The sequence below is a fragment of the Rhinichthys klamathensis genome, unplaced genomic scaffold (genome assembly GCF_029890125.1).
Source record: "Rhinichthys klamathensis goyatoka isolate OS25496 unplaced genomic scaffold, OSU_Roscu_1.1 h1tg000769l_1, whole genome shotgun sequence".
Taxonomy (NCBI): domain Eukaryota; kingdom Metazoa; phylum Chordata; class Actinopteri; order Cypriniformes; family Leuciscidae; genus Rhinichthys; species Rhinichthys klamathensis.
In genome coordinates this window covers 376,452-404,323 of record NW_026607169.1, presented here as the reverse complement: position 1 = coordinate 404,323, position 27,872 = coordinate 376,452, and the positions used below count along the sequence as shown (strand labels likewise).

General features: G+C 37.8%; 1 protein-coding gene across 2 annotated transcripts in view; it reads left to right on the top strand.

The window, feature by feature from the left end:
* The window catches only part of eml6 (EMAP like 6), a 108,326-nt gene extending 80,821 nt beyond the window's left edge, over positions 1–27,505 (top strand). For both annotated transcript variants that reach the window (XM_056243031.1, XM_056243030.1), the window contains 11 exons: positions 4,515–4,688; positions 5,141–5,349; positions 7,619–7,776; positions 9,391–9,505; positions 10,752–10,940; positions 15,603–15,775; positions 18,195–18,357; positions 19,918–20,021; positions 20,097–20,250; positions 25,143–25,243; positions 26,646–27,505. In XM_056243031.1, coding sequence (XP_056099006.1) covers positions 4,515–4,688; positions 5,141–5,349; positions 7,619–7,776; positions 9,391–9,505; positions 10,752–10,940; positions 15,603–15,775; positions 18,195–18,357; positions 19,918–20,021; positions 20,097–20,250; positions 25,143–25,243; positions 26,646–26,670 — 1,565 coding nt within the window. In that variant the 3' untranslated portion in view covers positions 26,671–27,505. The remainder of the gene's footprint in view (positions 1–4,514; positions 4,689–5,140; positions 5,350–7,618; positions 7,777–9,390; positions 9,506–10,751; positions 10,941–15,602; positions 15,776–18,194; positions 18,358–19,917; positions 20,022–20,096; positions 20,251–25,142; positions 25,244–26,645) is intronic.
* Positions 27,506–27,872: the final 367 nt, after the last annotated feature.

Genomic DNA, 27,872 nt, shown 5'->3' with positions numbered 1-27,872 from the left:
TGAAATGTTTCGGCGGGCCACCATTGGCCCGCGGGCCGCACTTTGAGAACCTATGTTCTAAGCTATCCGGGATGCTGAGATGATGAAACTGATTAGGAAGATTATTGATAAAGCAATCTTTAGTGGCAGAAGTTATAGGTCTAACGTATTTATAACACGGAGTCGGCTTTGCAGCCTTGGCTAAATGTAATTTACATGAGACTAGATAATGATCTGAGATGTCATCGCTCTGCTGCAGAATTTCAACAGCATCAACATCTATTCCATGTGATAATATTAGATCTAGAGTATGATTACGACAAGTAATAGGTCCCGACACGTGTTGTCTAACTCCAATTGAGTTTACAATATCTTTAAATGCCATTCCCAAAGCATCTTTTTCATTATCTACATGTATATTAAAATCACCAACAATTAGTACTTTATCTGCAGCCAATACTAAATCTGATAGAAAGTTCAACAAATTCTTTGATAAAATCTTTATGGTGCCCTGGTGGCCTGTACACAGTAGCCAGCAGAATTCTCAAATGTGATTTATCGTTTACACTATATATTTTTACATTAAGCACCAATACTTCAAAATAAGTATATTTAAAGCTACATTTCTTAGTGGTTTTGAAAATATTACTATAAATTACAGCAACACCTCCCCCTTTGCCTTTCAGACGAGGTTCATTTTTATAACTGTAATCTTGTGGGGTTGACTCATTTAAAATAATGTAATCGTTTGGTTTTAGCCAGGTTTCTGTCAAACACAGCATATCAAGATTATAATCTGAAATCATATCATTAACTATGAGAGATTTTGAAGTAAGGGATCGAATATTCAGCAACCCAAGCTTTATCATTTGCTCATCTGTATTATATCTGTTTTTTATTTGTTGAACATCAATTACATTTTTAACCTGACGTTTTTTGGATTTCCAAATTCGGGGAACAGACACAGTCTCTATATGATGATATCTAGGTGAAAGAGGCTCTGTGTGATGGGATTTATCTGACCTTGGTGATGACGCAAGGCCGCTAGCAGACGGTCGGTTTAGCCAGTCTGTCTGCTTCCTGACCAGACGTGTGTGTGTGTGTGTGTGTGTTCCGGTTCTGTTGTGGATCCGCGTTCAGTGCCGCCGCTGACGTAAGACGCTGCTGACGTGTGTGTGGTGTGTGTGTGTGTGTGTGTTCCGGTTCTGTTGTGGATCCGCGTTCAGTGCCGCCGCTGACGTAAGACGCTGCTGACGTGTGTGTGGTGTGTGTGTGTGTGTGTGTGTATTCTGGTTCTGTTGTGGATCCGCGTTCAGTGCCGCCGCTGACGTAAGACGCTGCTGACGTGTGTCTGGTGTGTGTGTGTGTGTGTGTGTGTGTGTATTCTGGTTCTGTTGTGGATCCGCGTTCAGTGCCGCTGCTGACGTAAGACACTGCTGACGTGTGTCTGGTGTGTGTGTGTGTGTGTGTGTGTATTCTGGTTCTGTTGTGGATCCGCGTTCAGTGCCGCCGCTGACGTAAGACGCTGCTGACGTGTGTCTGGTGTGTGTGTGTGTGTGTGTGTGTGTGTGTGTGTATTCTGGTTCTGTTGTGGATCCGCGTTCAGTGCCGCTGCTGACGTAAGACACTGCTGACGTGTGTCTGGTGTGTGTGTGTGTGTGTGTGTGTGTGTATTCCGGTTCTGTTGTGGATCCGCGTTCAGTGCCGCTGCTGACGTAAGACGCTGCTGACGTGTGTCTGGTGTGTGTGTGTGTGTGTGTGTGTATTCTGGTTCTGTTGTGGATCCGCGTTCAGTGCCGCTGCTGACGTAAGACACTGCTGACGTGTGTCTGGTGTGTGTGTGTGTGTGTGTGTGTATTCTGGTTCTGTTGTGGATCTGCGTTCAGTGCCGCTGCTGACGTGTGTCTGGTGTGTGTGTGTGTGTGTGTGTGTGTGTATTCCGGTTCTGTTGTGGATCCGCGTTCAGTGCCGCTGCTGATGTAAGACGCTGCTGACGTGTGTCTGGTGTGTGTGTGTGTGTGTGTGTGTATTCCGGTTCTGTTGTGGATCCGCGTTCAGTGCCGCTGCTGACGTGTGTCTGGTGTGTGTGTGTGTGTGTGTGTGTGTATTCTGGTTCTGTTGTGGATCCGCGTTCAGTGCCGCCGCTGACGTAAGACGCTGCTGACGTGTGTCTGGTGTGTGTGTGTGTGTGTGTGTGTGTGTGTGTGTGTGTGTGTGTGTGTGTGTGTATTCGGGTTCAAATAAATATGGCTGGGCAAAAAATGCAAGTCTTCCTCTGTGTGGAAATCCTTAGACATGTTTGCGAAGATTGTTTTGTTTCCAGCGTGCGTCTCCCTCAGACTGTAAACGAAGCTCGGGCGCACCAGACACACACACACACACACACACACACACACACCAGACACACACACACCAGACACACGTCAGCAGCGGCACTGAACGCGGATCCACAACAGAACCGGAACACACACACACACACACACACACCAGACACACGTCAGCAGCGTCTTACGTCAGCGGCGGCACTGAACGCGGATCCACAACAGAACCAGAATACACACACACACACACACACACACACACCAGACACACGTCAGCAGCGTCTTACGTCAGCGGCGGCACTGAACGCGGATCCACAACAGAACCGGAATACACACACACACACACACACACACACACACACCAGACACACGTCAGCAGCGTCTTACGTCAGCAGCGGCACTGAACGCGGATCCACAACAGAACCGGAATACACACACACACACACACACACACCAGACACACGTCAGCAGCGGCACTGAACGCGGATCCACTACAGAACCGGAATACACACACACACACACACACACACACACCAGACACACGTCAGCAGCGGCACTGAACGCGGATCCACAACAGAACCGGAACACAATACAATGCTGAATAAAGTCGTAGTTTTTGTTATTTTTGGACCAAAATGTATTTTCGATGCTTCAACACACTCTAACTAACCCACTGATGTCACATGGACTACTTTGATGATGTCTTTATTTCCTTTCTGGACAAGGACAGTATACCGTACATACATTTACAATGAAAGCTCTCGGACTAAATCTAAAATATCTTAAACTGTGTCCTGAAGATGAACGGAGGTCTGACGGGCTTGGGACGACACGAGGGAGAGTCATTAATGACATCATTTTAATTTTTGGGTGAACTAACCCTTTAATCAATCAAATACTATCCGTCTGTGGCTCATCTTGAAGTTTGATGCCTCAGATTTCAGATTAAAATAATCAATCCTCTCATTTCCCTTGTGTTTCGTGTCCTGGTTTCATTAAAGACATGGCTATGAAGAATACATGTTTGCATGAAGCATCATGCTGCGAGATTGGCTTGATTTTTCTATCGTGTCATAAAGTCATGATGCCCCCCTCCCTCCCTCCCTCGGCGCTGGAATACACATCTAACGCTGACGTGTGTTTGTTCTGTCATGTTGAAGACCCTGAGGACTGTCATTCCCACCTCCTAATATTCATCCCAAACTCATTCTACTGCTTCTTTAACAGTGTTGGGGAGTCACTAACTAAAAAAAGCTGCACTATTAACTACATTTTTTATATATTTTTTAAGGACAATAGTTGTTTTCAAATCACAGTAGCTTTTCCAGTAACAGCCTATTTTTTATCAAGCTATGATCATATTAGATAGCGTGTAGCGTGATGAATATTTAATTAAATGCTGCTTTTCATCTGTGTTTTCGACTCATTTATTTATTTTGTAGGCATTTGTTTATGCATTTATTTGTCCATTTAGTGCATTTATTTTTTGCATTTATTGATGCATTTAGTACTTTTTTTTTCATTTATTATTTTTGCATTTATTGCTTTTTTTTATTTATTTATGCATTCAGTTTCATTATTTGTGCATTTATTGATGCATTTAGTGCATTTATTTTTTATTTATTTATGCATAGGTGTAGCGTGATGAATATTTAATTAAATCCTGCTTTTCACCAGTGTTTTCAACTAATTTTATTTATTTATTTTTTGTGCAATTTATTTATTTTATTGATGCATTTATTTATGCATTTAGTGAATTTATTTTTGGATTTATTTATGCATTTAGTGAATTTATTTTTACAATGTGCATTTATTTTTGCATTTATTGCACAGATTTGTTTGTTAAAAATCATTTTAAAAATTGTTTTTCTGCCAGAAAAATACAGCTCTGATTGAATAATAAAGTTATATAATATAAAACATCTATAAATACTCATAGCTTCAATGTACTTAACTGCTTCTTGTTAGTAGCTTATAGTCTAGTTTTATATACTTATATACTACTACTTTTTCTAAATGTATCTTAACTGTAGTGTAACTAAGCCAGTTTCTTAGTAGCTTCCCATCACTGTTTATATATATATTTGCATAGTCAATGTCTTGTAATAAGCTAATGTGTTTTATTTGTCATATGTTCTTGTATTAAAGAAAGAGTTCGGGAAGCACTCTGAGCATTGACGGTGATAATGTGTGTGTGTGTGTGTGTTCCTGCAGGCCTGGCGCCGTGCATTCACGTGTGGGACGCCATGAGTAAACAGACTCTGTCTGTGCTGCGCTGCTCTCACGCCAAAGGAATCGGATACGTCAACTTCAGCGCCACGGGGAAACTCCTGCTGTCTGTGGGAGTGGATCCCGAACACACCATCACTGTGTGGAGATGGCAGGAAGGTGTGTGTGTGTGTGTGTGTTACTGAAAGCTCATTTTGAGCTGAAAGCTCATTGGAACACAACTTTTTTTAGATATATCACTTTGATTTTCTCGCAGTTTTAGAGTAAAACATTTTTTTTTAAAGATATATTTCATATAAAAATATAAAATAATATTTTTGCACATTTTTCATAACAATAAAGGTAAAATTCCGTAACTTTTAAGTTCACTTTTTAAAACTTTTTTCACTCCAGCAATAATCTGCCACGTGTCACCTTTGAAAAGAGATCAAACTTCAGTCTGTCGCTCTAAAGCTTTCAAGATTTTACGACATTTTAAGTTAGAAATGTAATTTTCAGGTCTATGCTCAAAAAGGGAATAAATGGATTAGCACCAGAGGGTTCAATAATCCAGAGTTTAGATAAAGTGACCCAAGTATTGAGAAGACTGATGCTGTTAACTGTGCCGTCAGGTTCGAGGGTTTGCAGTAAAGGCGGTCACACGGACCGGATCTTCGTGGTGGAGTTCAGGCCCGACTCGGACACTCAGTTTGTGTCTGTGGGGATCAAACACATCAAGTTCTGGACGCTGGTGGGAGGATCTCTGCTGTATAAGAAAGGAGTGATCGGAGCGGTGGAGGACGGCCGCATGCAGACCATGCTTTCTGTGGCGTTTGGAGCCGTGAGTCTCTCACACTCACGGACAGGGTTTCAAAAGCACTTTTTAAAATTTGGCTACTTCATTTCTTTTATTTTTTATTAAGCAATCCAATACTTACAGGTGACTGATACAACAAAAAAACATCAAGGCCACATACATAAACATCAACAACACTTAAACATGAACATAACATACATAAAAGTGTGTGTGTGTGTGTGCATGTATTACTGGGTGTGTGAGTGGAAATAACTTAAAAAAGGAACATCTTACAGATACCATAGACCTGATCAAAATGAACTAAATAGTAATAGAAGAAAAGGTATTAACCGGACGATGAGGAAGATATGATTTGGCTACTTCATTTTTAATTTACCAGACATTCAGAATTTCTACTAGCCCAAAAAAAGAGAAATGAACCACATTAGCTACGTCACAGCTTGTACTGTATATAAGAATGTATGAAATCCACATTTTATTTTATATATATATACAGGTGAAACTGGAAAAATTAGAATATGGTGCAAAAGTTAATTTATTTCAGTAATTCATCTTAAAAGGTGAAACTAATATATTATATAGACTCATTACATGCAAAGTGAGATATTTCAAGCCTTTATTTGTTATAATTGTGATGATTATGGCTTACAGCTTATGAAAACCCCAAAGTCAAAATTAGAATATTGTGAAAAGGTTTTCATAGGTTTTGCACGATATTCAAATTTTTCCATTTTCACCTGTATATAAATAATTGTTTTATATACATAATTAGATTTATATTTCATACATTCATTTCTTATTCAAACTAAATCCTGTCATCCAGCATCTCCTCTTCCTCTTTCATCCTTTTCACCATAAATGTGTTTTAGATGGACAGATCAATAATCCACAAAGAACATAAAAAAAATGTAGGATGTTGGAAAACAACAATGTCTTTTCTGTTCACCAAATGCTGTTTAATCTTCGCTATTGCTTCAATGCAAATGAACAAGCGCGCCGTTATTTGTTGCGTAGTGACGTGTGTGTTCAAGTGAGCCAGATATGAGCAGATTCTGTGAAATAAGCTGTATTTAATATATATGATGACTCACGAGTGTTGAGCTGTGCAGATTTGTCTTACACGAACTTCCCAGCAAAGTGAGTAAACATAGTAACACGCCAAACTGGCTGGTGATTTGACAGCGTTAGTGGATTTTTACCTGCATTTGGCGGATTGGCGGGTGTTAATTTCAAACCCTTCATGATTTTTTTTTTTTTTTTTCAACACTGTCTTTATTGATTTTAGAAACATTTACATTAATAAAAATGGGGGTTGGAAAGGAAGAAAAAATAAAAATTAAATAAAATAAAAATACAAAACAACAACTATACTATACACGTCCAAAAAATAGTACATTAAAGCAACACTAAGTAAGATTTTTTTCCTTAAAATAATGTTTCCAAAATGGTTTCAGTGGTTCATTAAGTCGTAACAGGGTGAAAGGCACTTCTGGATCCTGTATCTGCTATAACCACGCTGTGTAAGATTGCCAGATCGGGTCGCGTTTCTGTAGTTCTAATGAGACATAAGAAAACTACAAATTTGACTTGCTTTACGTCAAGCGTTACAATAGTCTTTATTTTGTTTTTCTTTGTTTCTGATGTCGCAATACATCATACTTTCATGAAATCATGCATCATACTCTAGCTTGTGTGTGGACATCGTTCATTCCAAAGCCGGCGCTGGATAAACAGCGAGTGTGTGTGCGACAGTCGGCTGCGCTAGGCTAAAGTATTTACCACAGCGGTAATGGACAATTCCACTTCCAACCTGTAGGGCGACCGCAGAGGAAAAGTTACTTGGTGTTGCTTTAATATCATGACATGGTGGATGCTATGCCTGGTTACACAGAAAATAAACTATTTGGTTCAGCTTCCTTCAAAAATCCTATAAAGGGGTTCCATACTTTGAAAAACTTTTGAGGTTTTCCCTTAACAATATATGTGAGTTTCTCCATAGCCAAACAACAAGACAATTCCTGTAACCGTTGTTTAAAATTAGGGCTTTCTGTGTTTTTCCAATGACGAGCGACTACAAGTTTTGCTTGTAATAAACAGAAGGTCAACATTTTCTTACCAGAGCTAGTTAAAGTGCAAGTTACAGGAAAAATATGAAATATACAAATTTAATGGATATTATTACAAAAATATGAATGTTTTTTAACATAATCATAAATGTTCTTAAGCAGCAAATCAGCATATTAGGATGATTTCTGAAGGATCGTGTGACTAAGATGTTTCTGTTGTCTGCCAGAATAACCTGACGTTCACCGGGGCCATCAACGGTGACGTGTACGTGTGGCGGGAGCACTTTCTGGTGCGTGTGGTGGCTAAAGCTCACACCGGGCCGGTGTTCACCATGTACACCACGCTCCGAGACGGGCTCATCGTGACCGGAGGCAAAGAGAGACCGTGAGTTCAGCTGATGTCCAGTTCTGCAGACTTATGCCTCAATAAGCTCATAATCACTGCTTATTAATAGTTAGTAAGGTAGTTGTTAAGTTTAGGTATTGTAGGATGTATAATATGATCATGAGGAATAAGCCATTAATATGTGCTTTAATAAACAGACAGTATTCCTAGTACAGTCCTTCCAGAAAAACACAGAGTTTTTTGGTGATTGTTGCGGGCAAAAACCCTTAATTATGCGGCACGTTTTCTTTAAAAATGCGATGGAATATGCGGGATATTTATGCAATTTTATGCGATGAAATTGCGGGAACTTGCAAAAATTACGGTTTGATGAAAAAGAGAAAGAAAAGTGATTCCCCCAACACCCTGTTCTCACTAGGCTCCTACCTTAATGTAAAGAGATATTTCTTATGACTTCTTATGATAAGCAAGCATTATACATCACAGAAAGTGCTGGAATATTTCAGTTCTCATCTTGTGTTATTTCAGACCTTAATAAACACATCAAACTTACAAAACACTGATGAGTCGAACAAGTTCTGTAGCTTTACAAAAGGAATATGCTACAACTTCAGTAAAAATGAATGAATAAAATATAAAAAATAAAAGTGTGCTCCTGTTTTACAGCTTTTCGATGAAGTCACGTCGCGTAATTACATCACTTCATAGCGTTCCCATGGCAACCGGGGGAAACGGCGGCTCTTGTGTGAAGCAAACGCAACATTTTTCAACTTTCTGCTCAGATATATGTGATTTTTTTGCAACGAAAATGCGAGGATTATTAAATCATGCAAGCCCTGGATATTTTGCACGGAAATCGGCAATTTATGCGGCGAAAGTGCGGCGTATTTAAAAAAATGCCCCCGCATAAATATGCAGACTTTGGCTGATTATGCACTGAATCATGCGATCGCATAATCGCGTTTTTCTGGAGGAACTGCTAGTAATATGCATGCTAATAAACAACTAGTAAATAGTGAGAATTGAACCCTAAACTTAAGTGTTATCGTTATGTCCTTTATGAATCAATTTCTTGAAATAGAAAATGGTATAAAGAAAGAAATGGCACATTTTTCTTACACCTTGAATACAAAAGTTTAAAAGTCTGGAGTTTGTAAGATGTTTTTAAAACATTTTCTCTTCTGCTGATTTAATCAAAAATACAGTAGAAATTGTGAAATATTATTATTGTTTAAAATATCTGTTTTCTATGTGAATATACAGTAAAGTGTAATTTATTCCTGTGATCTTCAGCATCATTACTCCAGTCTTCAGTGTCACATGATCCTTCAGAAATCACTCTAATATGATGATTTGATGCTCAAGAAACATGATTATTATCAATGTTGAAAACAGTTCATATATGTGTGGAACTGGAAACCGTGATAGATTTTATGTTTCATAATTCTTTGATGAATAGATATTTCAAAAGAACAGCATTTATTTAAAATAGAATCTTTTGTAACATTATAAAGGTCTTTACTGTCACTCTTTATCAATTTAATATGTCCTTGATGAATAAAAGTATTCATTTAAACTTTGAACAGTAGTACATATCGTCAAACAATAATTTTTGTAGTTGTAAATGTATATTGTGACTGTCTGTGTGTGCAGGACTAAAGAGGGCGGCGCTGTGAAACTGTGGGATCAGGAGATGAAGAGATGCAGAGCGTTTCAGCTGGAGACGGGACTTCCCGTCGAGACCGTCAGATCTGTGTGCAGAGGAAAGGTCAGTCATGCTTATGCTTTATGCAATTGTTTTTGAGTTATTAGCATCAAAAAAGTGCCCTGCTGTCTGTGTGACTTCATATTAGGGCTGGGACGATACACCTACAGGTGAAACTGGAAAAATTTGAATATGGTGCAAAAGTTCATTTATTTCAGTAATTCAACTTAAAAGGTTAAACTAATATATTATACATGCAAAGTGAGATATTTCAAGCCTTTATTTGTTATAATTGTGATGATTATGGCTTACAGCTTATGAAAACCTTTACCCCAATGAAAACCCCAAAGTCCCCCAATTGTGAAAAGGTTTTCATAAGCTGTAAGCCATAATCATCAAAATTATAACAAATAAAGGCTTGAAATATCTCACTTTGCATGTAATGAGTCTAAATAATATATTAGTTTCACCTTTTAAGTTGAATTACTGAAATAAATGAACTTTTGCACCATATTCTAATTTTACCTGTATCTCCCGATTAGATACTATCACGATTCATGAGTGCCGATGCGATATGTATTGCGTTTTTTTTTTTTTTACACTAGACCATGTGGAAAAGCTCAATCATACACTTATATAGACTGTACATGATGTACAAGATGAGTCATATTTACAAAAAACAATTCATCACAGTTTTATTTCAGAAGCATCATACACTACTACATTCTCTTGAATAAATGATTCAATAACAAACCTAGTGGCGAAACAATGTATTCAATAAATGCGTTATTTGAAACACCAAGTTCCTATCAAAAGCTGATTTACTCTGTTTTGGTCGCTATCGCAGACATCGGTGTGTCGACAACACGGATTTGAATGTTGCGATATGATTTTGTCAAAGGTTTAATAGACAGACGAATTGGAAAAGATCGGTGTGGGTGTTTGAATTGAGATCACAGTGTTTTAACAGCTCGACTGTCTTATCTCTCTCTCTCAGCATATGAGCAGCTCGTTTAAGCTCACGCCGCGTTCACTTGTGTCGTTATCTACGAGTGTTTAGTGTCGTAATGTCCCGTTTCATCCTCTGTTGGAACAAAGTGGCTAACTTCTGTCAACCTCGTCTATAAACAAGGACAAAAATAAAGCAATTTAATTTGTATTATTAATGCGATTCTGGAAGAAAAAAATCTATTTTAAAATCGTAAACAAAAAAATCGCGATTGCTAGGTGAATCGATTTTTTCTCCCGGCCCTAAAAGTCTTAGTTTAGTAGACGGACAGTCGTATGATGTTTCTTTGTTGGATGAAAGGGAAAGATCTTGGTGGGAACGAAGGATGGCGAGATCATCGAGGTGGGAGAGAAGAACGCCGCCTCCAACACCATGATAAACGGACACACACAGGGACGCATCTGGGGTCTGGCCACACACCCCTCCAAAGACGTCTTCATCTCCGCCAGCGATGATGGAACCATACGCATCTGGGACCTGGCAGATAAGGTGAGGGATTGTGGGTAATGGAGAAATGGCAGTGTTTACTCCAGCGTTTAAGAGTTTGGGGTCAATAAGATGATTCAATTAACTATCAAGGACACATTCATTTGATCAAATGCATCAGTAAAGACATTTATAATGTTTCAAAAGATTCTATTTCATAAACACTGTTCTTTTGAACTTCATATTCATCAAAGAATCCTGAAAAATAAAGGTCATAGTGCGAATCTTCTTTTCGTAGTTTAACGACGGGAAAAATGGTCGGCCCTCCCGGCGCATGGTCTAAAAGGGTTGTCTCTATTCTCTTAATGAGTAATGGGTGTGTTTTGTCTCTATTCTCTTAATGAGTAATGGGTGTGTTTTGTCTCTATTCTCTTAATGAGTAATGGGTGTGTTTTGTCTCTATTCTCTTAATGAGTAATGGGTGTGTTTTGTCTCTATTCTCTTAATGAGTAATGAGTGTGTTTTGGGTGTAACATGCAATAAACCAATCAGAGTCTCGTCTCCCATTCCCTTTAAAAGCCAGTTGCGCTCGCTATGGCGGATTCGCTATTGACATGGCAGAATTTGCAAGCGGAAAAACTCAACGCTTCTCCAGAACGCAAAACGGATCAGCTCGTGCGTGAGGTTAAAGCTGTGTGTGTGTGTGTGTGTGTGTGTGTGCATGAGGTTAAAGCAGACCATCTACAGGACAAGCCGGATTCACCATATCTTTATGTACACAATAATAATCTTTTACATTGTAATCCTTTTATTTGTAATATTTGGCATGTTTGTGTGCTGATGCTCGTCACTGTGTGTGTAATAAGCAGAGTGTGTGTGCGTTGTGGACCCGCCTATTGGCGCACATTACTAACGCGCTCTTTAATCCTCTGGGGTCGGTGTTGACCAGCTCGCTTTTTTTCTTATCAGTGCAAAAGAGACTCAAATAACTCTGTCGATTTTTGTCATACAGGCAAGTGTTATACATCATTCAAAACTGTTAAATGTCTTCTTTTATTTGTGTACACTACTAATAATAAAAACTAAATGTTGTGGTTTTCGTAAAATAAAAAAAACAAACATAATGCGCGTTCTGCCGTCGCTTTCAATGTGAAGTTCATTCTGAAACGCGACAGAAAATGATCTATAACTCAGCGAATACTTGCCACACATACATGAAACATATGTCTTTACAAAGCTTGAAGTCTCTATTTTTAAATGCTGTAAATAATATCAAAAACAAATATTCTCCGTTTAAGTAATCAGTATGAAAGCAACGACATGTACAGTTTCTCCAGACCGTGCTCATTAGCTGTAATGTGACCACACCACGGCGCACGAGCTGTTCACATGCAAATATCCACGTGAAGGAACGCAGACCTGTAAAACGCCCTCCTCACCTCTAAACAAAGCATTAGACTTCATCAGTCCTCTGATTTTCATCGAGTTTGGAAGACTGTGTTTGGATTTACCTCAGAAGAATTAGAAGAACACGATTTGATTATGAGAAGGTAAGACATTTCCACTCATAATAGTAAGCATGTTATTGTTGCATAAACTTTACATTGTAGCTACTAGTTAAACTGGTGCCAGACTAAAATGTATGTATATATATAGACAGAAACATGTTGAAATTTTAACTATAGACAGGTAGGCAACCTTTCAATGCTAAATTTATATACATGTATGACAAGAGGATGTTTTTATGTTCGATAATAAAACCCAGCATGATAAAGGTAGGCTAGTATGAGTGTTTACTCTAATATGGTGAATATTATAATGTTTAGACCAGTGTTTACGGTTGAATGCTGTGTTTGTGGATATCTGCTCAAACATAGAGATGTATAATGTGGTAACAATAATGTTTCATAGTCACTCAGAGTCACTTTCAGAGTCACTCGCGCTGTGGGTTTGAAAAGCAAAATGCACCAAACATTAGGCTTCTTGTTTTTACCCCAATCTCATTTTATAACGTCATAACGAATGGAAACAATTTAAGTTACATATGATAATCCATATATTTTTCTCTAGTGTAGTGTATTGTTCCTTTTTAACGATTTATAGGCCGCATGATATATGCCATTGTTATTATTATTTTATGCAGCCCTACACGTATACTACAAGCCACAACAAACCTGCTGTTCATTTTAAATATATATATTAGTAATTTTTAAATCACAATTTTAACCAGAAAAATCTAAAATGTATTCCCAAAATCGTGCAGCCTATAGTTTCTCTTGATATCAGCATGTTCACAGTTATTTCTTTATTTTATTTTTTTACAGGGACCAGATGCCACTGATGAGTCCTGCTGACTTCAACATTCACATGAGTCTCTGTACATGAACATGGTAAAATTAAAAATCAAACACCTTGGAAATAACAGGTATTTACTATGTTTCAGGAATGGCACAAAGTTAGGTGACTGTTCAAGTCTCTGTCTTTAGATCAGAGTATTCAATAATGTGCTTTTTTGTCCTTTGTTGTCTATCATTGGATTATGTTGTGTTGTAAATAAATCCAAACAATCAAAAAGCAATTCTTTTTTAAATCTCTCCTCATTCTTTGTGCAAGATTCCTCAAGGGCCTGATAGGGCCATTATGGGAGGGTCTTTGTCTTTCTCAGGTGTGAAACACATCAATATTCATGATGATTCACGCCTCCTTGCATAAAGCTTTCTCACACAAAACATGTCTTACAAATTTTAAATCAATATATTGTTGAATGAGTACGCAGGATGATTTTCACATAGGTTTGAGTAGGGATGTGCACGAATATTCGAATATTCGATCTGTAATTATTATTCGAAAAATAAAATACTATTCGAATTTTACTACGTTGCTTTGCTGGCCGTAAATGCAGTGAATCCATGATGAATCCCAAGCACTAACTCGCAATTATAATTAAATGCACAGGGTGGCGCTGTGGAGTGTGTTAACAAGTTGTGTGTATTTGATCACAGAATGTTGTCGTCTGCCTCGCGAAGTTTGGAATTACTTGAAAATGATCTTACTAAATGGAATTACTTTTGATCAAATTAATTAATTAATCTGAGTTATAATATCATCACCACAATGAGAAATCACATGAAATCCAAACAGTCGAATGAGGCAAGACAGCTGACCATCACTGCATCACGACTGCAGGGAAGCGCAGCTGGACCCCGCGTGATCCGAAATGATAACTTATCTTATAGCAAATGATTTTGAGACATATACTTCCTTTAAGTTTTGTTGAGGGAGACAGGTTTAAGAACAGAAAACGCAAAGTGCTGTTAGAAACTTAGAACACTGTTATCTTTGTGTCTCTGAAGCGTCTGTCAGCAAAGCGCCTTTTCTCCCTCGAGCATAAATTGCTGGCGGCGCCCCTGCATGTGGATATCGTTTTTCTCAATATAAACGTGAAACAATATAAACACGATAATCATATGCTGACTCGAGTGTGTGTGTGTGCGTTCTGTACGATATCTGCCGCAATATGCTTTAGGCGTTTTTCCCCGTTCGCGCTGCTTGACCATGCTTGTATTAATGCTTTTGTTTTTTATATTTTTTGTTTACACATAGGCCTACTGTTTAATGTTTTCAACTAAAAGAAAGATTTAACATATATTGTAAGCTTGTTGTGTATATTGCCTAATTGTAAGCGTGTTCAGAAATGGTGACAAAAACGTAAAAAAAAAATTAAACTTAAAAAATAACGTCTTTTTCGTTAAACGTCATTTAAATAAACGAATATTCGATTTTTATTAGCCCGAATATTCGAATGCAATATTTTAGAAAAATGCCCATCCCTAGTTTTGAGGCAAATATTCTAGGCTACATGATACAATTTTCTAAATTCTTGTGAAGAAATAATCAGTATGGGTTTCATGACCTTATTTCAGTGACAGTACTTTTTTGTTTTTTCACAAACCATGCATAAACATCATTATCTCAAAACTACAAACTTTTACGTACATGCCACAATGAAAATGTCAAAAGTAACAGAAATAAGCACAAATGTCAGAACACCTCCAGGACCCAGAAAACACCTCAGACCCCAAAGGGTTAAATAACAAAAAATACTGCGCCATTGACTTTAAACCAGGTTTCAGTAGGTCAATGGCTCAGTCTATTTCAGTTCCTCAAAATAGCAACGGTCCAACAACAAGCCTGAACACACCTGGTTGTCAGACCAGCAGCCTATGAGCGCACAAATGCATTTAAATAACTATTTAAATGCTATTTAAACAACGTGGCGCAGGACGTAAAAATGATAACTGCGTTGGGCTGAAACTAGCAAAAAACACTTGAGTCGCGCCGGACACTGCATTGCACCGCCCACGTGTATCACGGTTTCTACCTAAATATGAACCGTTTTCAACGCTGATAATAATCATAAATGTTTCTTGAGCATCAGATCATCATTTTAGAGTGATTTCTGAAGGATCATGTGACACTGAAGACTGGAGTAATGATGCTGAAAATTCAGCTTTGATCACAGGAATAAATTACACTTTACTATATATTCACATAGAAAACAGCTGATTTACATGGTAAAAATATTTCACAATTTCTATTCTATTTTTGATCACATAAATGTAAAATGGAGAGCACTTCTTTCAAAAACATTAAAAATCTTACCGACCCCAAACTTGTGAATGGCAGTGTTATGTCTATTAATACTTAATTTTTTTTGTCTCCCAGAAACTTCTGAACAAAGTCAGTCTGGGTCATCCGGCGAAGTGCACGGCGTACAGTGCGAACGGTGAAATGGTGGCGATCGGGATGGAGAACGGAGAGTTCATCGTTCTGCTGGTGAATTCACTGACTGTATGGGGCAAAAAGAGAGACCGAAGCGTGGCCATCCAGGACATACGGTCAGAAGACACACCGCATGTCAAACACAGGGGAAACAGCTTGATCAACCACATATAAAAATGACTGAAGATATTAAAGGGGTTAGTTCATCCAAAAATTAAAATGATGTCATTAATGACTCTCCGTCGTGTCGCTCCAAGCCCGTCAGACCTCCGTTCATCTTCAGGACACAGTTTAAGATATTTTAGATTTAGTCCGAGAGCTTTCATTGTAAATGTGTGTACGGTATACTGTCCTTGTCCAGAAAGGAAATAAAGACATCATCAAAGTAGTCCATGTGACATCAGTGGGTTAGTTAGAGTGTGTTGAAGCATCGAAAATACATTTTGGTCGAAAAATAACAAAAACTCAGACTTTATTCAGCATTGTATTGTGTTCCGGTTCTGTTGTGGATCCGCGTTCAGCGCCGCTGCTGACGTGTGTCTGGTGTGTGTGTGTGTGTGTGTGTGTGTGTATTCCGGTTCTGTTGTGGATCCGCGTTCTGTGCCGCCGCTGACGTAAGACGCTGCTGACGTGTGTCTGGTGTGTGTGTGTGTGTGTGTTCCGGTTCTGTTGTGGATCCGCGTTCAGTGCCGCCGCTGACGTAAGACGCTGCTGACGTGTGTCTGGTGTGTGTGTGTGTGTGTGTGTGTGTGTGTGTGTGTGTGTGTGTGTGTGTGTGTGTGTGTGACGTAAGACGCTGCTGACGTGTGTCTGGTGTGTGTGTGTGTGTGTGTGTGTGTGTGTGTGTGTGACGTAAGACGCTGCTGACGTGTGTCTGGTGTGTGTGTGTGTGTGTGACGTAAGACGCTGCTGACGTGTGTCTGGTGTGTGTGTGTCTGGTGTGTGTGTGTGTGTGTGTGTCTGGTGCGCCCGAGCTTCGTTTACAGTCTGAGGGAGACGCACGCTGGAAACTAAACAATCTTCACAAACATGTCTAAGGATTTCCACACAGAGGAAGACTTGCATTTTTTGCCCAGCCATATTTATTTGAACCCGAATACACACACACACACACACACACACCAGACACACGTCAGCAGCGGCACTGAACGCGGATCCACTACAGAACCGGAACACAATACAATGCTGAATAAAGTCGTAGTTTTTGTTATTTTTGGACCAAAATGTATTTTCGATGCTTCAACACACTCTAACTAACCCACTGATGTCACATGGACTACTTTGATGATGTCTTTATTTCCTTTCTGGACAAGGACAGTATACCGTACACACATTTACAATGAAAGCTTTCGGACTAAATCTAAAATATCTTAAACTGTGTCCTGAAGATGAACGGAGGTCTGACGGGCTTGGAGCGACACGAGGAAGAGTCATTAATGACATCATTTTCAGTTTTGGGTGAACTAACCCTTTAAGTCTTGATTCATTTTTATACATTTTTCAGTAGACAAGTTTTTGCTTAAAATTAGAACAAATATGTCAATAGGGAAGAAAAGTAATAAAATCAATCCCACAAAACATTACAAATTAGGGATGCATCGATGTTCACTGTTTAAAAACAGCCGATGATCAGGTCCGATTATATCCTGTCAATCAAAAGGGGCGAAAAAAACGTATCAGATTGTGTGTGAACTAAATCTCTCGTGTTGAGAAAGTTAATGCAACAGTAACAGTGACGTCAAAGCAGACTCTTTTTGACCCTGTGAAGCACCTGTAGTTCAAGCCAGGTTTTTCCCTACATAAAACATTATTAAGCGTCTCACATTCAATAATCACAAAGAACTTTTGATAAAAAAACAGTCTCAGCTTTCAATTTCTGTCCTTTTTATCACTAAATCCAAAAAGGCATTTTGACACTCTTAAATGTGACTTGACCGATTGCTGTGGCGCCTCAGTTCAAGCGGGGAAAAAACACGAATTAACATCAAAATTTATGTTTAAAGATACAGTACAACTTACTAAAATGAATCATGTCTCAAGTTATCGCTCAATCAGTGTTCAAAGTCCCCCTGTAGTTAATTATTTTATTTCTTAAAACTCATCTTTGATCACCAAAATTACATATTTAAACGTTTTTTTTTTTGAAAAATAATTCTTCATGCTTTAAAACAGCTTGAATGTCATGTTGGCTGAGATATTTAGTATCTGTGCATCTCTAATTAAAAACATGATCAAAGATATTAAAAAATTCTATTTGCTTGAGAAGCACTGAAGATATTAAGTCTTGTCTACTAAAAATTGATCAAAATTACGGTAAGCAAGTTTTTGCTTAAAAGTTAGAAAAAATATGTCAATGGGGAAGAAAAATAATAAAATAATAGTTTATTTTTCTGAACACACTGACAGACAGCAAAGAAAACCCTAACTATCTGAAATCATTTAGCTTCTGTAAGTGCATCTTGATTTACGAATGGTTCGAGATTTGAGAAAGCATGTTTGCAGTGCATTAATCCGCTATAATAACCCGTCACACAGGTTCGGCTCTGATAACCGGCTGCTGGCCGTCGGCTCGGTGGAGTGCGCTGTCGATTTCTACGACCTGACTCTGGGTCCGGCTCTCAATCGCATCGGATATTGCAAAGATATTCCTGGGTTTGTGATCCAGCTGGACTTCTCTGCGGACAGCAAATACATCGAGGTACAAGTGACTAAATAATCAGAAGAACAATTGTTTGCACAAAATTCCATACATGCACAAAAAATGTTGCATTACATTTCAGCTGTGTACAATATTATATAAACAAAGTACATTGCATGGATTTTAAGTTATTTTCAGATCCAACTGATATATATATATATATATATATATATATATATATGTACACAAAAGTTCGGGATCGGTAAGATTTTTAATGTTTTTAAAAGAAGTCTCTTCTGCTCACCAAGGCTGCATTTATTTGATTAAAAATACCAAAAAAAACAATAATATTGTGAAATATTATGACAATGTAAATCAGCTGTTTTCTATTTGTATATAGTTTAAAATGTATTTTATTCCTGTGATCAAAGCTGAATTTTCAGCATCATTACTTCAGTGTCACATGATCCTTCAGAAATCACTCTAATATGATGATCTGATGCTCAAAAAATATTCATTATTATTATCGGATTCTTTGATGAATCGAAAGTTCAAAAGAACAGCATTTATTTGAAATAGATTTATTTATAACATGAAAATTAAGCTTTGATCACAGTAATGAATTACACTTAAAAATATATTAAAATAAAAATACTAAAAAACAGTTATATTGTGAAATGTTGTTACAATTTAAAATAACTGTTTTCTAATCAAATAAATGCAGCCTTGGTGAGCAGAAGAGACTTCTTTTAAAAACATAAATCGTATCGAACGGCAGTGTATATGTACTCACACACTCTATTAAATTAAATTCACATTTATTTGTGTAGCGCTTTTCACAACACACATCATTTCAAAGCAGCTTTACAGAAAATACACGAGTCCATAGACAGTTTCCTCTGATAACAGATCAATTGAAATAAGTTATGTATTTCAGAAATGTACATATACAAAATCACAGTTAGCAGTTAATTTAATAATTTAATGCAGAAACAATGAGCTCATTGAAGTAATGAATACTTGTTTGTTAATAAATGATTATGACATTTAGAAAATGTAGCATTGGTGTGTGTTGATTCAGATATCACTGTTTATAGTTTATAAATAAAGTGCATTAATGAAGGGCGAGGAATGTGCTTCTAAATTACTATTTATTTATTATTTATTGATTAAATATAGTAATTTTAAGGTAAATAAAATTACTATTTTTAATGCAATTTATTGTTTTATTTACCTTAAAATTAAAGATATTCTCTTTACCTTAAAATAATAAATTGCATTAAAAATGGTAATTTTAAGGTAAATAAAATAACTATTTTTTTAATGCAATTTATTGTTTTATTTACCTTTAAAATTACTATTTTTAATGCAATTTATTATTTTATTTACCTTCAAATTACAATTTTTTATGTAATTTATTATTTTAAGGTATATAAAATAATAAATTGCATTCAAAAATAGTAATTTGAAGGTAAATAAAATAAATTGCATTAAAATATAGAAAAATTATCATCAATATGAAATAAAATAAGCTTTCTGGACAAAAAACCAAACACTTAAGTATAATGTCAGGGCTTGTCGAGGGAAGGGTTAATGGAGGGTCCTGTGGTGTGTGTTCAGGTCTCCACAGGCTCATATAAGCGGCAGGTTCACGAGGTTCCCAGTGGGAAGATGGTCACAGAACCGGCTCTGATGGACAGGATCACATGGGCTACATGGACCAGGTGACTCTCAGATCTGTGTGTGATGATGCGTCAGTGTGCCGTGGTGAACCGTGGTAAACTCTCTCTCCTGTGCAGTGTTCTGGGCGACGAGGTTCTGGGCGTCTGGCCTCGTAACGCAGAGAAAGCAGACGTGAACTGCGCTTGTGTTTCTCACGCCGGGCTGAACGTGGTCACTGGGGACGACTTCGGCCTCGTGAAGCTCTTCGACTTCCCCTGCACCGAGAAGTTTGTAAGTCCCGTAACTCAAGTCAGATTTATTTATAGGCTTTAAATGCGACTTTGTGGCGTTGTGCTGGAGAGTAGCAGATTTGATTGACAGATTCGGTGAATAAATGTTATGTTTATGACCCCTTTTGTGCCGACGTCACAGTCACGTCACGCCGCTAGCTGGAGGCAAAACAAACGGACAACTGGAGGCGGCCAATACAAACCAGCACAGATTCGGCTACATAATAAGGAGCTTAAATTATTATTATTATTATTATTATTAAATGTCATCTTGTTGTGTTGTTGGGTGCAAGAATCAATGGAAAATGAATATGCTGTCTCTGGAATTTTTATTTCTAGAAAATATTCACATCATTAAAATTGCACCGTAATGTCACTCTTTACATCGTCGTCTTCTCGGCAGAACTGCGGATCGTACACACAAGTCTTTACATGACCATTCAGCACACAGTTATAGGCATCTAAAGATTTATATGCCCTCAGTTTCTCTTTACGCTCGGTTTCTCTATCGCAGTGGTTCCCAAACTTTTAACAGGCATGTACCCCCTGAGACATTATAGGTCTTCCGGAGTACCCCCAACACCACCAATTGTTAACAACAAGTTTTTATTTTTTTATTAATATTTATTTTTATCAATTTTGTCGAGAATAGTGAATGGAATCGTAAACATATTATACAAATCTCATCAAAAGTTTATATATCCATACTCCCTTAATAAAGCTCCAGACATTAGAAAAATATCAGTCTACACATGCGTTTTATATTTAATATGAGGGAAATACACATGTGACGTGACACAAAAAATCTTTAACTTTTAGGTGGCTAAATATTTTTTTGTAATTCTATGAACTACACTGCGTAAAACAAAAGTAATACTACCCACCGGATGAAGAAGGGTCGGCCTCCACAGAACATAAAATATTCTTTTTATTAAATTTTTCGTGTTCGCATTTTTGAGGAAAAAAACAATGTTACGGACATGACCGCTCACAGAGACCTCAAACAGAAAGCACAAAGCCTTTCTTTAAAGTGAATTTCATTTTTTATTAATTGTATCTTAATTTTAATCAATGTTTCATCAACCAATTGCCTGGATTTAATAAATAAGTAAATATAGTAGAAAATAGATCATCATGACACGGAGGCGCCGGCGCGTGAACTGGACTCTCGTCTAATAAATGAACCGAAACTCAGCGTATAGCCTAAGGTAAGCTACTTGCCTCACAGACCTGAGAAATATATAGAAAGCTTGAAATGTCTAGTTTTTAACAGAACAATTCACAGACCTGATAGCGCTCCGGCGCCACGCCGGATTTCCGGCGTACAGACGTGTCTGAGAGAAAAAAACAAAACAGGTTTGCGTTCGCGGATCTGACAATTCCCAAGATCTGAGAGGCGCTTTCACTAAACCACACCAGTCTACTTCAGCCGCAGACCTGCCAACATGTACGCATTTTGCGTAGCGGGCACGCATTTTGACCTCAAAGTAGGCTACCCTGGTACGATTTGTCAATCTGTGCCTCTGTGCACGCGCTGTCCTCAAATCAAGCAACAGCTAAAGAAGCGGAGTTCGACCAATCATAGCGCTGGGTTCATTCCCCAAATAGCAAGCGGGGATGATTGACAGATGCGTGAGGCCTATCATTAAAAAGAGACTGAAAATCGACAGCAAAAAAGAATCCCGCTCGATCCGCTTCCACTCCCGCGACCGCCGTCTGACTGAGTTCATAAGCGAGGACAGTAGGCTACAGTAGTCGCGATACTTCTGACTCCTGAAGGGAAACGGGCTGGGGTGGATGTGGAAAGTTGAAGTATTGTATTGAGTTAACTTAATCTGGATTCGATGATCACACGGGAGTGATCGCATGGATTCATTTAAAATACTCCGTCATTCATGGTCAATCTGGATTCGATGATCACACGGGAGTGATCGCATGGATTCATTTAAAATACTCCGTCATTCATGGTCACTCAGATTAGAGGAAAACATCATTCAGCCATGCAAATTATAAAATGCTTAAGAATTGATTAACAATACATCTAAATAAAATTGAAATCGCTATGGCTAGTGATTATGAAAGTGCTGTGATTTGTGGATTAAGTTACTGATAGCCTAAGCGCGAGTCTGCAAACAGGCGTTTATTTATTCATTCTCAGTGTTGAGAAACGTAGCCTGCATGTGTTACGTTATTGTGTTAATAATAACTAAAGTACCTAATTATGTTACAGAATTATTTTGTATGAAAAGCACGTTAGTTACTTATGGATTAAAAAGTACCGTTGTATCAGTGCTGCGCGAGCTCTCTCTCACAAACACAGACCACGCGCACAGAAGGAGAAGATAGCCTAATTGTAAAATGAAAATTGACGGGCTAAGTTTAAATTTTGTTCTTGGTTGTGTTTTTTTTCGTGTCAAAATGTCAGAAAGCATTTTTTATTATCCATCCGTGTTTTTAAAATTCGTTAAATGACGTACATTTTACTATTAACACAGCCCTATGTCGGATTCGTCTAACTACTTATACTTGATATTATTTTTAGAATAAGTGATTCGTTTTGCTATTATTGGTCCTGTGACCGGACTCCTGTCTATTCATTGTCGACTATTTTCTATAAGTATGATTGTATTGGCTAACGTTTATTCAGCTAATGTGTGTCCTGTTTAAAATGTGCCATGTATTTCAAATGCAAAGACAACACGTCACAAAAAAAAAGCCCTTTTTTCTTTCTTTTTATCAAGTATCATTTTTGGATATTGGAATAATAAATTAAGTAGAACTATTTTAAATGTACACATCTATTTTTTTTAATTATTATTATTATTATTTTACTGTTTTCTAGGGGTTTCTTAATTTTAGACTAGTTGACCAGCACACATTATTTTGCAATGCAATAGCCTATTAATCATGAATAAAATATATTGCAGTGCAGTGCAAGTGAAATTTAGGATTTGGGTTGAATTAAAAAAACTTTAGAAGTCAAAACTAGAATTATGAAGATAGGCATGTGTTCGTGTGTGTCTTGCATTCTCAAAAAATAATGACAAAAATATATGACTCGTCACTTTGTGTCAGAAATTAGCGGAGGATAAACTTTCCCTTACGCATCTGTCCCAGGGAAAAAAGTTCAGGCTCAGGATTTTTTTCTACTATCACCCCTGAATTCAAAACGAAAGAATACAGACTGCTCTCTGCTTATGTAATCCGTATGAAACGTGCATTTCTCTCTGGAGCGTTCACTACTGCGAAGATCGCGAGTCACCATCGTCACCTTCATCTTTGCAGCCGACACTGACAAACACTTGTTTATTAATAAACAATTAAAATGTCTCCTTGCTATATTTGATATATTCATTATCATTATGCCGGTTCTTTGAGGCAGCTTTAAGATGCTTTATTGGCAGCGCCACCCTTGCATGTTACATGAACGCGTCACCACGGCATCAGCACCGAAAACATGATTTTTTTCAAATCTAAAATCAAAAATCGTGATACGAGCCGAATTGTAGGTTTGGTCTATCGTTACAGCCCTAGCAAGATGAGAAAGCAGGAGTTTAGTCGTTTGTCATGGTTGTAAAAAAAACAATGGCTATCTGAACATCTTTGCCAAGCGCAAACCAGTACAGAAGTAATCAATAAATTATCGGGGAGGGTCATGCCTTTTTTCACAATCATTTTGGAGGGTCATAGAAAAAATTATTGCTGGCGAAGGGAGGGTCAAGTCTTTTATGACTACAGATCTCAAAAATCCTCCGGTGGCCCCTTAAATAAAAAACTAACAGTCCCTTAGATCTTTTTTCGCGCACCCCCTGAAATCAGTCCACGTACCCCTGGGGGTATGCGTTTCCTCAGTTTGACAACCGTGGCTCTATCGGATAGGTATAGAAGTCAGGCCACTCAACCGGAGGTAGCGTTAGCGTTAATCCTGTCAGATCGTCCATCATTGAGTGAGCGTGTACGGGTCGGCCAATCTGGTTCCGTCTGTTAAAATTAACTTTTGAAAATAACAATCGCGGTCCTGGACACTGAGTGACCTTGCACATAAGATAAAATCAGACTTTCTCCAGTCGTTGTTAAAAAACAAGCTAACAAAACTTCCAGAGGGATCGTTCTGCCTCCACCTAAGCTCCGCCCACAAAACACGTCACCATGTTTACCAACTGAAAAGGGGTCTATATCATTTAATGCCAAAAGAAACCCTTTTCTTGCTTTTATATATAAAAAAAAAAAAAAAATGTACTTGGAAAAAATGCCAATTATGTGCGACTTTGTGACGTAATTTGCTGTAGTTGTTCCTACATGACAGATTCAATAAGTAAATGTTATAATAATAATCTTTATTTTATAAAGTGCCTTTAAAAGTTGCTTCTCTACCATTATGTTTAATGTTAGAGGAAAACATGTTTTTTCAAAGACTACAACATGCACTTCTTAGTCAGTCAAAACTTTCGTCGTGCTGCATAATGGTTAAATTGATAATCATGATTATTTTTGCCCAAAATTATAACGATTGTTGTCATTTAAGAAATTTATGTTTACATTTCATCAGAATTATTGCACTCTTTCAGATTAGAGAAGGTCAACTCGTTTATTTTTACCTCATCTAGTTTCATGATTTTTTTTATAGGCTGTTTATCATACATATATATATATAATTTAGAACTATTACGATTTTCACCGTTTTAATTTTTAAGAGAAGTTTCTTGTTTCGCCTATTTTCATAATGTGTGTTAATTTATCATTTTATCATACTTTTCAGTAACAAAATTAACACTGTTTAATATAATAATAAGGGTTAATAATATATATGTATTATCATTAGCCCTTATTATTAACCCTTGAATGGTTTATTTTGGAGATGTGATGTTATTAATGGTTTGCGTTTCCTCACAGGCCAAACACAAGCGTTACTTCGGTCACTCGGCTCACGTCACCAACATCCGTTTCTCTTATGATGACAAATATGTGATAAGTGTAGGAGGCAACGACTGTAGGTGAGCTGACGTGTGTGTGCGTGCGTGCGTGTGTGTGCTCTTATTAATGCCTGTGTTTTGTCTGTGTTTTGTGTGCGTGTGTGTGTGTGTGTACTCTTATTAATGCCTGTGTTCTGTCTCGGTGTGTGTGTGTGTGTGTGTGTGTGTGTACTCTTATTAATGCCCGTGTTCTGTGTCTCAGTGGGTGTGTGTGTGAGAACTCTTATTAATGCCTGTGTTCTGTGTCTCAGTGTGTGTGTGTGTGTGTGTGTGTGTGTGTGAGAACTCTTATTAATGCCCGTGTTCTGTGTCTCAGTGTGTGTGTGTGTGTGTGTGTGTGAACTCTTATTAATGCCTGTGTTCTCTCTCAGTGTGTGTGTGTGTGTGTGTGTGTGTGTGTGTGTGTGTATGTGAGAACTCTTATTAATGCCCGTGTTCTGTGTCTCAGTGTGTGTGTGTGTGTGTGTGTGTGTGTGTGTGTGAACTCTTATTAATGCCTGTGTTCTGTGTCTCAGTGTGTGTGTGTGTGTGAGAACTCTTATTAATGCCCGTGTTCTCTCTCTCAGTGTGTGTGTGTGTGTGTGTGTGAGAACTCTTATTAATGCCCGTGTTCTCTCTCTCAGTGTGTGTGTGTGTGTGTGTGTATGTGAGAACTCTTATTAATGCCCGTGTTCTGTGTCTCAGTGTGTGTGTGTGTGTGTGTGTGTGAACTCTTATTAATGCCTGTGTTCTGTGTCTCAGTGTGTGTGTGTGTGTGAGAACTCTTATTAATGCCCGTGTTCTCTCTCTCAGTGTGTGTGTGTGTGTGTGTGTGAGAACTCTTATTAATGCCCGTGTTCTCTCTCTCAGTGTGTGTGTGTGTGTGTGAACTCTTATTAATGCCTGTGTTCTCTCTCTCAGTGTGTGTGTGTGTGTGTGTGTGTGTGTGTGTGTGTGTATGTGAGAACTCTTATTAATGCCCGTGTTCTGTGTCTCAGTGTGTGTGTGTGTGTGTGTGTGTGTGTGAACTCTTATTAATGCCTGTGTTCTGTGTCTCAGTGTGTGTGTGTGTGTGAGAACTCTTATTAATGCCCGTGTTCTCTCTCTCAGTGTGTGTGTGTGTGTGTGTGTGAGAACTCTTATTAATGCCCGTGTTCTCTCTCTCAGTGTGTGTGTGTGTGTGTGTGTATGTGAGAACTCTTATTAATGCCCGTGTTCTGTGTCTCAGTGTGTGTGTGTGTGTGTGTGTGTGAACTCTTATTAATGCCTGTGTTCTGTGTCTCAGTGTGTGTGTGTGTGTGAGAACTCTTATTAATGCCCGTGTTCTCTCTCTCAGTGTGTGTGTGTGTGTGTGTGTGAGAACTCTTATTAATGCCCGTGTTCTCTCTCTCAGTGTGTGTGTGTGTGTGTGAACTCTTATTAATGCCTGTGTTCTCTCTCTCAGTGTGTTCGTGTGGAGATGTGTCTGACTCCTCCAGCGTTCGGATGCTGACCTGATGGAGACAACCATTCTGTGAAGTGCAATGTTTACGCTCACATGTTCTTAAAAAAAATATATACACTCATAAATCATGCCAATATTTCAGAAATAAATGTACTTTTTGTTTATTCTGAAGTGCCTTGGAGACACAGTTTGCTGATCTTTGCCCCGAAATGTTCACATGATGCATATATGGTGCTAAATGGAATATATCTACTTAGAGCTTTTTAAAATTGTTTTACAAAAATCATGCATTATGCAATTTTAATTTTTTTCCCTCCTTTTTACATTTTGTACATAAATGTCAAATATATATATCCTCTCATTAAATGCTCTTCCTGTTAAAAATATCCAAATACATGGGACTCAGGAGAAATTAAGTACTGTAATGTGTAGATGTTATATTTGACCTGTGCTATTTTTGTTAAAATATTTATTTTTTATGTACGTATTTACGTATGAAGTATGCAAATTAGTCGGTTGGTCTTCGAACTGTTGGCGTATGTGAAAATTGCAAAAAAAAAACTCACTGGCTGTCCAAATATAAAAGTTATATGAAATGTATGTAGTAGCGTTGTGTGTAGATTGCGATGCACTGTTTGTAGCCAATCGTGTGCAGATATCCAGTTATATCTGTCATTTGTATGTTCATGTTTTTGTAATTTGTCTGATCAGAGGTCAGTTTAATTGAAAGATATATACTAATGCATGAATCGAAGTCTGTGTGATCGTTGGTCATGAATGAATACTGTTGTTTTATAATTAAAGAGAACAATGTGCTTAAAAATTGAGTGTTTTTCCATCTTTCACCAGCGGAGGGCAGCGTGTCTGAGACGTCATCTCATCAGAAGAAATCATTTTTAATTCAATATTGCCTAAAACATTCGCCAGCCCCATTAAATAAGATAAACTGTGGAAGTGATAAACACAAATACCATAAGCATAACTACACAGAAAACAAGTTTTGCATGGGCAAAAAGTCAAAAGAAACCAGACAGGATCCTTAGACTTCCATAGTATGTGGAAAAATATTATGGAAGTCAATGGGGACCAAAAGCTCTTTGTTTACAAACATTTTTCAAAATATCATCTTTTGTGTTCAGCATAAAGAAATTTATACAGGTTTGAAACAACTTGAGAGTGAGTAAATGATGACAGGAATTTCATTATTGGGCATTATTAGATCCCTTT